General features: G+C 38.8%; 2 protein-coding genes across 7 annotated transcripts in view; both read right to left on the bottom strand.

Moving 5' to 3' along the window:
- The window catches only part of LOC139109285 (uncharacterized protein CG43867), a 50,665-nt gene extending 45,972 nt beyond the window's left edge, over window positions 1-4,693 (bottom strand). The window contains exon 1 of one of the 5 annotated variants that reach the window (XM_070668247.1): window positions 4,284-4,693. The gene's annotated coding sequence lies outside the window, so the exon portion shown is untranslated. The remainder of the gene's footprint in view (window positions 1-4,283) is intronic. The other 4 variants (XM_070668222.1, XM_070668213.1, XM_070668231.1 and 1 more) reach the window with 4 other exon arrangements.
- Window positions 4,694-4,953: 260 nt separating this feature from the next.
- Thada (Thyroid adenoma-associated protein homolog) lies at window positions 4,954-11,087 on the bottom strand. 2 transcript variants are annotated; one of them, XM_070668289.1, is made up of 14 exons: window positions 9,923-10,063; window positions 9,690-9,825; window positions 8,995-9,630; window positions 8,659-8,765; window positions 8,271-8,577; window positions 7,959-8,204; window positions 7,528-7,887; window positions 7,170-7,448; window positions 6,901-7,098; window positions 6,617-6,807; window positions 5,996-6,551; window positions 5,775-5,925; window positions 5,432-5,691; window positions 4,954-5,350 (listed from the first exon to the last, which is right to left on the bottom strand). In XM_070668289.1, exons 2-14 carry the CDS (start codon window positions 9,816-9,818, stop codon window positions 5,045-5,047), a joined length of 3,726 nt encoding a protein of 1,241 aa, XP_070524390.1. In that variant the 5' UTR covers window positions 9,819-9,825; window positions 9,923-10,063; the 3' UTR covers window positions 4,954-5,044. The 2 variants fall into 2 exon arrangements, with proteins under 2 accessions (XP_070524390.1, XP_070524380.1); XM_070668279.1 differs by having other exon boundaries at window positions 4,956-5,350; window positions 9,690-9,830; window positions 9,923-11,087.
- Window positions 11,088-12,421: the final 1,334 nt, after the last annotated feature.

Genomic DNA, 12,421 nt, shown 5'->3' with positions numbered 1-12,421 from the left:
GGCAAATGAAAAAAGAAAAAGAAACGGCCCGCGAGCGTTAAAAAATGTAAGCGAGTCTCAAGCGAGGCTACGAATAGCTTCAAAATATAACCTGTAAACGTGTTTGGAAGGAGCAAACGCTTTCGCTACAACGTCCGACGAATATCAACGTTCAGAGATTTTATTAGAAATTTCATTAAGAATTCATTCAGATTGTTCCCGTCCAATTGTGAATGACTTTCATTCTGCGATCAATGAAAGATATAAGTTTAAATACCTTTCATCGTTGTTAAAAAAAAAAAAAATTCTATCGGCAAATTGATTTATCGCTCGAGAAGGATGTAAATCGATGACAAGAGTTAATTTTTTTCTTAGAACTACGACACGCTGCTCGCTGCGTAATGCAAGTCGTGACTCGAGAGTCGTGACATGTGACATATATGTGACACGCTGTGAATTAACTTTAAACGGTCGTGAGGTCACCCAATCTCTTCTCGCGAACTTGCCGCTAATTTACCGAATAATATTCTTCTTTATGCCATTCCACATGTTACCTTCATAATTAAAGAATCGTTCCAAATTATTATCAGTTTTACGAGGGGATAATAAAACTTTGCCGTCAATTAAATAAATAAAATAAAGTGGAATTAAAGGTAAATTTATTAATTTAGAAATTTTCGACGAGCAACGTACGTCGGCCGGTTCGCCGATGAAAGTTGAAATCGGTAAACGGATTCGTGGCCGCTAAGGGTGCCAGATCTAAGCACACCCTGTATGCAGGCCGAGGCTCGACCTCTCCGGTTCCCCGTGGTGTCTATGAATAAATTTCAAATTAACTTTCGAACGATTTCCGCGTTATACGAGGCGCGACGGAAGCCCTCCGCAATCTCGGAGGCTCTTACGAGGAGGCAGCCTTTATATCACCGAAGGCTCGCTCGCACACTCGTTCTCTGAGTAAAGCCTCGTCGGGGAGTAGGTACGAGGAAGACTTTCATCGACGGTGCTGATCGTAAAAGTATCGCGGCATTCAAAAATCCGGGGGGGTCGTGCGGAATATCAAGTTGTAAGACGCGAAGAAGGTGCAATCTAAAAAGAAAGAAAAAAAAAAAAGAAAGAAAAAGAAAAGTTTAAATACGAAAAAGATATTGACGCACGAATCCCTCTTTTTAAATTTACGTAAAACGACAATATTAAAGCCGGTGTTCGAGGCTAGAGAGGTACCTCTTAATCGATTTTAGATTAGCATTCCCGTTAATGTACATAAATCATTAGTCTTCGTCGAGAGAGCAAAATCCGCAAAGAAAGGGTGCAGAAAATTAAAGGCCGGAAAAGCGCGTTAAATACGCGCATTAAATCCCGGTAAAAGATTTTCTGTGTACGAACGGATGTACACGTGAAATATAAACTCGTATATTTACAACAGATAATCCCCTGTGCTGAAAATCAACGTACGGCGCATTCTTAAAAGGAAAAAAAAAAAAAAAGAAAAGAGAAAGAGAGACGCTAATTAACAACTGCTGCAAAATGGGAATACATAATCCATTAGTTGGTCAATCTTAATTAGCAAAATAAATTGACGGAAATCAAACGGGAATGTTTGGTCCTACAATCGTATACGAGGTACCTTACAATTTGTCCTGGACAAACAATTCCAGAATGGCACTCCGGTCGTTTCGAAGGGCTGCTTTTTAATCATAACAATGGCACGTATCGCGTTACAGCGATATAGCGATTAGAAACGAGGCGAGCGCTCGCGAGCCAAGGAATACTTTCTTCGGGCACAGATCGCGGCTGTAACAGCAGTCAATCGCCGTTGTTGGACCACTGTTTTGTCATTGCGTAACTAGCGGTGGTCACGAAGCAAGAGCGGCGGCCGTGGGCCGGCGCGTTTTGCATAAATTACGCGTTCTCCTGTCCGGCACGGTCGCGTGATCGCGCGACGTTATTGTCGAAATGACGTTGTTGCGCGGAGGAGGAGGGCCACGCCGCCGCGGGCGCGGCAAAACAAATAGGCCGCCGGCACGTGAAACATATGTCTATACGCGTATGCACGAGGGATACGTTCCCGCGAACGAGTGCGTGCATGCCGTAGGACCCGACTACCTCGCGACAAATTTCACATTTCGTTCGCGCCCGCCGACGGCAAAGACTTCCCACTCGATGTCGGCCTCGTCAAACTTTTATACGTATACAGCGAGACCGATTCCCTTGATATGTATCTACTTCATACGTTTGAGCTAATTAAACGTAAAGAACGTTTTGTAATTTTTTTTTTTATTTGTTCTTTGTTCTTTTGTTTTTTTATATTTACAAGACGCGTTAATTTGTTACTATACCGAGACGAGAAGTCCCAGCGACACGGCCTCAGTTTTTTCGAACGCGTCTACACAACGATAATATCCTCGATTTAGATCCCTCTATTTTGAATCTGGTACTGTAAATCGTTCGAGTGACACAATTCTTTTATAAAAAGGCGCTCTAGTTCTGAAAATTTTCAAGCTACAAGTCCGTGAGAAAAAATAGAAGAAAATGCTTATATTTTATTTTTTATAATAGAGTGACGCGTTAAAAAACAGCATGTGGGATAAATTTTATAAAAATAAGACCTCAAAAAAATAAAAATAAACGTCACTATAAAAAATTAAATAAAATTGTGTAATGTAACAGCGAAAATAATTTATCGTTAGTAATTTTTTTAGTCCGCCAATTAAGACTCAAACAATTCGTTTTTATAGACCACAGTGATTAACTCCATCACAAAATTTTTTTTTAACTTTAAAGCATTTAATTGATACTGAATTTTTAATACTTGTACAACCATTTCGCACATTTTGCGGAGCAAATTGATCTAACAAACGAGCGAAAAATCATTTGCAAAATTTATTAACAGCCGGACGGTTCCTCTTTTCTCTTTCCTTTCACGCGTTCCTTTAAGCGTTCTCTTCGCCATCGGGTGGCAATAACAATTTCTGCGATATCGTATCTCGAATATAAAACGCCAAGAACTAACCTATTCGCGTCAACTATCTTTTTCGTGTCGAAACGATCTTCTGAATACAATCTACCGCGTCGCTAAGTTTTTCTATTATGAAAAAGAAACCGTTTCCTCTTCAGTTTTGCGAGGCTCTCCCTTTCGTTCTCCGCGGATTACGCACCCAGACTCCTCGTCTTTCTCGAATAACAGTTTCCTTGGTTTCTTTTTATTATTATTATTATTATTATACCAGACTCGCCAAGACTGTCGCATTTCTCCGAGTTTTTCTCCCAAATTTCTCACTCACACCATACTTTCATTCAGAAAGAAAACTCGTACGCGACATAGACGGGTTCTATCAAATATCGCGGTCCTTACCACGCCGCCGTTCCCGTGTTAACGCAACCCGCGGCCAGCTGTTGCAAAGGGCCTAGTCGATTCGTCTGTGGCACGTAATCGCGAGTGTTTATGCGCGGAAATCGGTGCCGCGACGCACCGGGTGACGTCGATACGGCGCGTTCGATTCCGCGAACCGCTCGTAAATTTCTCGCGCCGCGCGGACGCTCGTTAAAGGGAGTCCGACAAGTCGCGAGGGACTCGGGAGAAGTAACGTAGGGAGAGAGCGAGAGAAACGAGAGAAACGCCGCACTCCGCGCGAGAGGCGGACAAAAGATGAATTCGAGACCGATGACCTTTCTCCCTCGAGGGAGAGAAGACACGAGAGAGAAAGAGAGAAAGAGGGGGGAGGGGGAGGGGGCGAGAAGGAGAACAAGAGCGTTCGAGAAGACGCCGTTAGTCGATCGGGCGCCCGATGACTGTTTTAACATTCCGCTCTTTGGGGAGAGAGAACGGGGAATAACGCACTTTAGAAATCACCTGGTACGGTGGCGATCGACCGCCGGGTTTTCAAACTCGTTTCGTCTCCGCTCCGTCTCACCTCTCTTCGTCCATGTCGTTGTCGTCGTCGTCGTCATCGTCGTTGTGATCTCCCACTTCCCTCCCCTCCTCTCCGCCACCGTCTACCCTTCGCGGACTCGGTTCTTACCTCCTCCGGCGAGGTGGCTCGCGTGGACACGAGCACGGCGTCCGAAGGACCGAACGTCGCGGCCGGGGAGAACAGTGCCAACCGTAGGATGACAGCTCGCGCGCAAGTAGGTCAGGTACCGGAGTGAGACTGACCGGGAATGGAGGGAGAGGGAGGGAAGAGGTGGTGGAATCCGTCCGTCTTTCGTTCTCTCGAGGCGGAATCGCGGTTCCGAGACCCCTGCCTTACTCGGTCCTCACAAACCCCGGGCCTGTTTCGCGAAATGAACAGAGGAGACAAACTCACCTGGCTACGTGCGGGACTGAAGTAACGGCCCGTGATGATTTGAAACGGGCGCACTGAACACACTCCATGCCTCTCTCTCTCTCTCTCTCTCTTGTCGTACACCAGCAGCACGAGAGCACACCGTGAACCAGCCGTTTCCGTGTGCGTGTAGGTCCCGTATGCCGTGCGTGCGTGCGCGCGCGGGGGGTGAAGGAGAGTGTCCCGCCTTCGGTTTTTCGGGGCTTTCACAATCGGTGGAAGGCGCGTGAACGCGCCGTCACCGGCCGGACACAGGCGGCGAGCATTAACGCGCACAAAACGCGAACAGTCACGACGCGAAGGGCGCGGAAAACGAGGAAAAACACAAGCGTACACGACGGGTAGTCGAACGGTAGCACGTCGCGTCGCGAAGTACGCGTGCGGCTCGGCCGCGCTCGGTCGCCGCCGCCACCGAGACCGAGCTTCCACCGCGCCCGTAACGACACTACGCGACGAACGTCAGAATCTTCTTCCACGGCGCGCTCAACTGCTTGAGTGGTAAAAACTCCAGACATTAGGGAACCAACCAATCGCAATCGAGAACCTGAACAGCCATTTTAAAACATAGAAGCAGTGAAAATTCAAATTATAAGTTACAACAATATAAAAATTCGAATAAAATTAATATATAAATGTCTTTGTTTAAAACTATTACACATATTTAAAAACGAGTTTTATCAAATTATACACATATTTATTCGTAATATATAATTAAATACGATTACGTAAAAGATTACTTGACGTCACAATAAAAAGTATTTTTCACATGCTAAAACCTGCAGTAATTTATCCTTATATGTTGGATCTAAAATTTCTTTCATCCCCTTTTCAAATGTCGGCAGATTGTTCCTATAATTACGCAGAATTTCTTTAAAAGACGATGATGTAGAAAAGTCAGTATCCAAACGGTAATTGATCCATTTTACCACATTAGGTGGTAACGCACTATCAACAGAATATCGTTGCGATATCGATTTCGTTAAATCAAAACACAAATTTGATATTTTTACAGGTTCAAAGACATCATAATTCCTGCATTTGTTAAATACCTATTGATAAAAATTTAAATTATAATTTTAATATAAACAATAAGTATACATATCTTTTAAGACTCGCATATATTTACTTACATCATTTTCGTCCATCTCATGATCCATGTCTCCCAACAACGAAATGCTCCAGCAAAAAAGTGCACCAAGTGCTATTCCGGGATACTTATTAGCAACCATTTGATTGAAATTATGAAAAAATGTCAACAATATTTTCTCAATGCATTCCAAGTCGTTGGACATTTCAAGTCTACAAACCAATTTGAACGCATCGCGTCGAATGTCCACATTATCATCTACTATTAATTGCAACAATACTGTCCACCAATCCAATACGGAATCTATAAAAAAAAAAATGTATATTATACGCAATTACATAAATCTAATTTGGTTTTAGCTGTACAAATCCTTGCTTCATACATACAGCAATGCTCGACGTCAAAGTCCGTTTCAAAAAGTTCGTATAATATATCGAAAATTGTTCTTCTAAAATCATAGCACAACGAACCAATCCAGTTATTATCACAGACCTTTCTATAAATATCCTCCAAGTATTCTATTCGAAATTCTTCATCCTTAAAATAGTTATAAAATATAAAAAAAATTACATATACGTATATACATATAATATCATAAATAATAAACCTTCAATTCATGAGTTATTGTCGTCATACATTTCCCTAGCAATCTCAAGTAACTGACACGTTGAGAATACACATTTGTAACATCATGCAAATGCATTTCCCTAAGAACTAAAGAACAAATTTCACGTTTGTTGTTGAGGCAATATTTATTTGCCTTCATCAAGATCTTGTATAAAAAATCAAAGATTGCATCTTGCAATTTAGGATTATATTTATATAAATTTTTGGCACAATCAGCGGCTAAGCGAATAGCATAAGTGCTCAATAATTTTCTTTGCTCATGAGATCCTTTTTTCAATATTTTAAAAACCGTAGTCCAGGCAATACTTTGTATCTCAGCTTCTGGTATAATCAGAAGCTGTGAATACATGTCGTACGCTTTACTTCGTCCATTGTGTACCACTTGCAAAAAATTTGAAAATTTTTCTACGCTAAGTATAAATTTAATTGCGGATACTTTGTACATTTGTTCGCCCGGTTCTTCTCGTAATAAATCTTTCTCAATTAAGTGTTGTTGCAAGATGCACAATGTATCTTTCATGTAACAACTTTCAATTCTAAAAACATAAAAAAATTAGCATAAACAACCTGTTTTAAGTATATTAAATTATATTTTTCTTACATATATTTGTCCAAATAATACAACTCGCAAACGATATCGATGTATGCACTAGCCATGGGAAAACAACTACGTTTAATGGCTTTTTTCTCCAATCCTTTCAATATCCAACACGTCGCGTGCAAAAAGTTTGTGACATCAGATGTTGATAATTGTGAAACAATGTGTGGCAATCTTTTTAAAACCTCTAATATCTAAAATTTAATCAAAATTTAATTTATTTTAATATATTCGTGAAAAATATTTTAATTTTTTAATCTAAATTATTAATTTTCTGTTATACTTGCCTGTAGCAAATAACCATGCGTTAGATTTGGCAAAATCTGAGTGTCTCGTGTTGTACATAAAGCTAGAAGTAACGTTTTCACAATGTTGTGGGCTGTATTACGTGTTAACAACTGCACGAGTGTTCTAGCTGCAAGTTCACGTGTTTCATGTACAGGACTTTTAGCACATTGCGATATCACATTAACAAATTCATTTATCTGGAAACACACCTGCCATCATATTGTTCGGTTCTAACTATCAATGAAAAAATTAGATTGTTCATAAGCACCTTCCAAGCAACGTTTGTGACATCAGAATCATAATGAATATACAGTCGTGATAGCAGTAATAAAATTGCTTGCACGTTGGACTTCATCACATTATCATTAATCGATACGAAAGTTTGTAACTCATTTAGAATAAAAGGCAAAAGGCTCGGGTATCTTTCGAAAAATATTTTCCATGCCATTGTATTTTCTGGCATCAAATTAATGTGATCTTTGGTCCTTTGAACACCAAAAATTCGAATAATAAGTGCACTAAACAATAACGTGGCAGCATTACGTTCCTATAGGTCAAAATAAGTTTTTTGTATAAGTATAATTAAAATATTAATATTTTTCATATAAATATATAATATCACTCACCGCCCATGTTTTACTTTCGTAATTTCTAAAGGCTACCATCAAACCATCCGCAACATAATTCTTAACCATATCTCCGAATTGAGAGTGCCTAAATAAAGCTCTAAGAACATTCATAGAATGGGTTTTTATCTCAGTCATATCGAGCTTAATTTCTTTATATTCGTTCCTGCTTTCTACTATCGGTTCGATTAAATGCTCGTACTCGGAAAATATTGTATTTTGGTACATTATACTTTTTACTTTTTGCCATAGATTAACCGTGTTCTCAAGTTGCGAAAACTGCAATAGAATTTTCATAACCGAATGAAATACTGATACTTCTGAATTATTACGGATTTTTGGTTCCGAGGATAACACTGCCTGTAAAATAAATTTGTTTAAATATTTTATTCTTGAGTTTCGTTTTTTAACAATAAAATTTATATTTATACCTGTATCATAAATGGAACACCTGCGCTTCTTCTTGTCGAACATAATTTCGTATATCCTGGCATAAGTCCTGTAATAGCTACTAAAATGTCGTGCAACCAATGCATAGGAAGAGCATTTAGAGTCGTGTCCATTAATCGCCATAATCTTGTGCATAATTGATGGAATCCAACATACACTTGTTCAAACGCACCTCTATGTTTTGTCTCGCATAATAACGTGACTAAATGTTTCATTATTTGTTCAATCTGTTAACATATTACCTCTTTATGTATTGTTAAAATATAAAAGTGTGAATAATTATGTAAACTCACTTGTTCCCGTGTTAGCAACCCATTCAAAGATTCTTCAGTTTGTATTGATGCTTTGGTGGCAAGCAGACCAAACAATTGACTGACTTCTTTAACAGTACGCCAAGAACATAGTAATACCATTTGTGGCGTTACAATTTCTTTTTCAGGAAATGATGCGTTGTCTAAATTTAACGTTTTCAAGTCCATCGGTAAATGTCCTTCTGGCGAAGAATTATTAACTACTACAGAAACAGTGTTATTCAGCTCAAAGCACAATAGTATAATATTAGCTATGGTACTTTGCCACAGCTTGCTCGTTCCCGTGTCTCTAAAACAAAAATAAAATTAATACATTTTAAAATAAATTTTTTTTAGTATTTATATTACTTTAATCACTTAATTGTCACACCTTAAGTTGCAATCCACAAGTATGCTTCTTATACAGAATAAATATCCATATAAAGAATTTTTTACGATTGCCATCCCTATGTTCTGTTTTGCTAAAATTAATGCTTCCTGAAAAGATAAAAATAATACAGATTTGTACATCATATTGTTGCGCTGCATTTAAATCGCCACCTGCACTTTCGCACTCACGCGTTACTCTCTTATATTCCGCGACAACACCGATTTAGAAAAGAACAATACGCTTTTTTAATAACAATTACATAATCAGAGGAGGCAAGAATATGTAAAATTTTTATAGCCATGTAATAAATCAATCAATATTAAGTTATATACATACTTGCAGTTTTCTGTATAGCAATAATACTAAATGCAACGTTGTTGCTTCCATAACATCGTCTTCTACTTCGAAGTAGCTGCAAAGTATATTTTTTATGATGGGAGATAGCATTGATATTTTTAACAGATACGCAGCCGTAGAACTATCCGTAGGTCGTATACTGCTGCCCAAACCGAGTGCAGTTTCGATAATTAAGCGTACCCGAGATTCGGAATCTAAACACAACAGTACTGGATTCATTGGCTTCATTATTTGGTATGCCATTTCTTGATTCGGTTCGTATGTGTCTAAAAGTAAACACTGGAATATCGTCTCGGTTTGTTCTGTTTTCCATTCGACTGCAAATTCATTACAAAAATCTTGCATCATTAAAAGTATTTGCAAACTGGATCGTCTGCGATGATACGTCGCATCTGGATACAAATTATCCACGCATATTTCACGCAAGCTTGTAAGAAACGTGACGTAATCTCGCATATTTTGTTCAATTTGTTCAGATGCCTGATAAGATAGAGCCAAGGTGTTTGAATACACTTCAGAAGCGATCTCTTGTTCTTTATAGCGATTTCTCATTTTCAATTCTTGAGACAACTGCCTACGCATAACTGCTAGGCTGTTTTTCAATCTTTTTAAAGCCTGTAAAACAAGTTTAATGTAAGATCTAATAAAAATCTAATACAAATAATTTCCATTACCTTTTTGATGATGGGTATATACTCCATTTTCTCACACAAATTGTAGTTCAAAAATAATAGAATCATGTCAAGTTCCTGGCGAGTAAAGCGTAACGTGCTTTTCTTCGATTCAACCATAAGTGATAGCATATTCAATCTGCACTGTACAAGAAAAAAATACACGTGATCCTTTTATTGCCTGATAAAACTTTTGATTTTCTAATAGATTATTTCTAAAAATGACAAACTGCTACCTGCTCACTGCAACACATGGCGCATGTTTCTAGAACGCTGTATTCTAATATATTTCGCCATTTGACCATCTGCTGCGTAAGTTGCTCGTCGGTGTCTAACTCACCCTTTTCCTTCGACATTATCAAATTGCTTAACATCGCGCACAGTTCCAGCTCGTTCATATTTTTCGAATTCTGTGCCATTTAAAGCTACGATTCTGCGGTAACAAGTATATATGTAGTACAAATAACCTTTCGTATATCTACAGTGGAGCCGGCTCTTATCGTGAGAGGCGGCGTGGCTGTAATCGCTGTAGATGGAAGACGGAGAATGAAAACAGCTGATCGAGGATCCCTATTCTCGTTTGAAAAAAGAGAAGTGGGGAAGTGAAACCGAAAGAGGGGAAAATACATAAGACTATTATCTTACTATACCTGTACTTCTCAGTATACTTATGCATGTGAATTGTTCAAGTTTTGGTTCAAATAACAATTAATATTAATTCTGCGTTTGCTAAGTATCTAATATATGTTTATCTGAATTTATTTTTAGTTTTCTCATTCCAGGCAAAAATGTTTTTTACACTTCTGACGTTGCCTCTTTGACGGCAGCCGGTCTGTTACATTTTCTATGATCTCTCCACCGGTAACCGCCAGCTCTCCGGTTGATGCGGACATCTATTCGTTCAAGAGCCCGAATTTAAATGAAAAATACAATATATGTTACTGTCAGAGATGATATCGATCTAGCAGGCGGGTTTCATCTGCATGTTTAACCGAAATGTTTCGAGTTTCATTAAAGGTACTTCATTATGTAATTACTGCATTTTGAAACAAACGGAAATTAATATTATTAAAGCGATACGTGAATAAATTATTCAGAATCGATCGTGTCCAACTCCTTTTTACACTCTTACTTCAGGACACAGTCGTCTGTAACTGATACTGACAATTTTACGTCCAATTTAGTTTAAGAGGCATAAAATGTATAAGTCCTTCAGACCGAACTATCTCTAATCGAATCTAACTTTATGGAGAGCACGTAACATATTTATCATCCCTTCGTATCCTCGTTCTTTTTGTAATTTCAATATTTTCAGGGCAGATTCAATTTTGATAACTGTTTTATGACCAATCAAAGATATAAAAAAAAAATAATGCAGAGGTTTTTATTAATTTATATTTTATATATTTTGTTTTATTAATTTATTTTTTATATATTTTGTTTTATTAATTTATTTTTTATATATTTATTTTTATTTATTTATTTCTTTTTTTATTATGAATTTGTACATCTCGTCACAAAATGTGTGTCTTCAGTCTCCTAAAGAATGCGCCTCGTGAATGTTACGCTTTGATATCTCACGGTGTAATCTGCACTCGCTCGTTCTGCTAGCGAGGCTTATCTCGGCGGCATATATTACATATATCTCCGCTTCGTGCCTAGACGAATGACTATCACTAAATTTAGAAGGCACGTTACAATCTTCTGTTGGCCTTCACGTTGCACAATGTACGACGTTATACGTTTGCTACCATCAATTTGGCGCTAGATTCGCGAGAAGACCTTTGTTCGCGATGACTTATCACAAGCTCTGTTCGCGCTACGATATTAGTTCTCAAATGGGACACTGGGTTACAACCCAAAACGATTTTCAAACGTTACAATTTTGTGAAACTTTCTTTTTTTTATGTTTCTTTTAATATACTTTTTTTCTTAACTGAATAATACAAGGTGCTTCGCACGCAATACTGGTTCTCTCACTTGGCTCGCTTCGTGCCAAGTGACGACGTGTTATCGGTTCAAAAGACCTAATTACCAAAATTACTAATTACGAAAAGAAATTATGCGACTTACCAATCTGCATGAGCTTCAGCGGAGTTGAAGAATTCTGCCGGTGACTGCAACAAAAAAAGAAATATATTATTGTAGACACGTATATTAGTTTAAAAAATTAATTTTAAAAAAGTCAAAGTTTTTTTTCAATTAAAGATTTTATTTAAAAAATTTATATTTACCTATAAGTTGCTCCGCCGATGTATGATGCCCTTCCCGAGCCTGCTCCTCCTCTCAGATGGGACGTGACGAGCCATCTTTCCGCGCACTGGACACTCGCGAACGCATTCCCGTAAAAAAAGAAATCGTAAAAAAATGCCCGAAACTAGCGGCACACCCGAAACAACCGATGAACCGACTGCGGTTCGTATTATCACTGTAATCGGAGTGCGGCACTTTAATTTCTCATTGAACGATGCACAGCAGCGGAGTTCCTCTTTCGCTCCGCTGGTGCAGGATACGCTTCCTGGGCCTCCTCTTCCTCTCAAGTAGCACGTGTCGAGTCATTTTTCCGCGCTCTGGGCACTCGCGAGATAGTCCACGACACTCCCGTTCGTCAAATCGTCGAATTCAACGCAAGAAACGGGTTACGACGTAAAGCGAAGTCTAAGATCACGCACAGATACCTCGACACCCTCGTTACGAACTCTTCGTGTGACCGCGTGTCCTCTGGTACATAGTAG

The sequence above is a fragment of the Cardiocondyla obscurior genome, linkage group LG02 (genome assembly GCF_019399895.1).
Source record: "Cardiocondyla obscurior isolate alpha-2009 linkage group LG02, Cobs3.1, whole genome shotgun sequence".
NCBI lineage: Eukaryota > Metazoa > Arthropoda > Insecta > Hymenoptera > Formicidae > Cardiocondyla > Cardiocondyla obscurior.
Note: the sequence above shows the minus strand (reverse complement) of the source record. Positions and strands in the feature narration are given on the sequence as shown.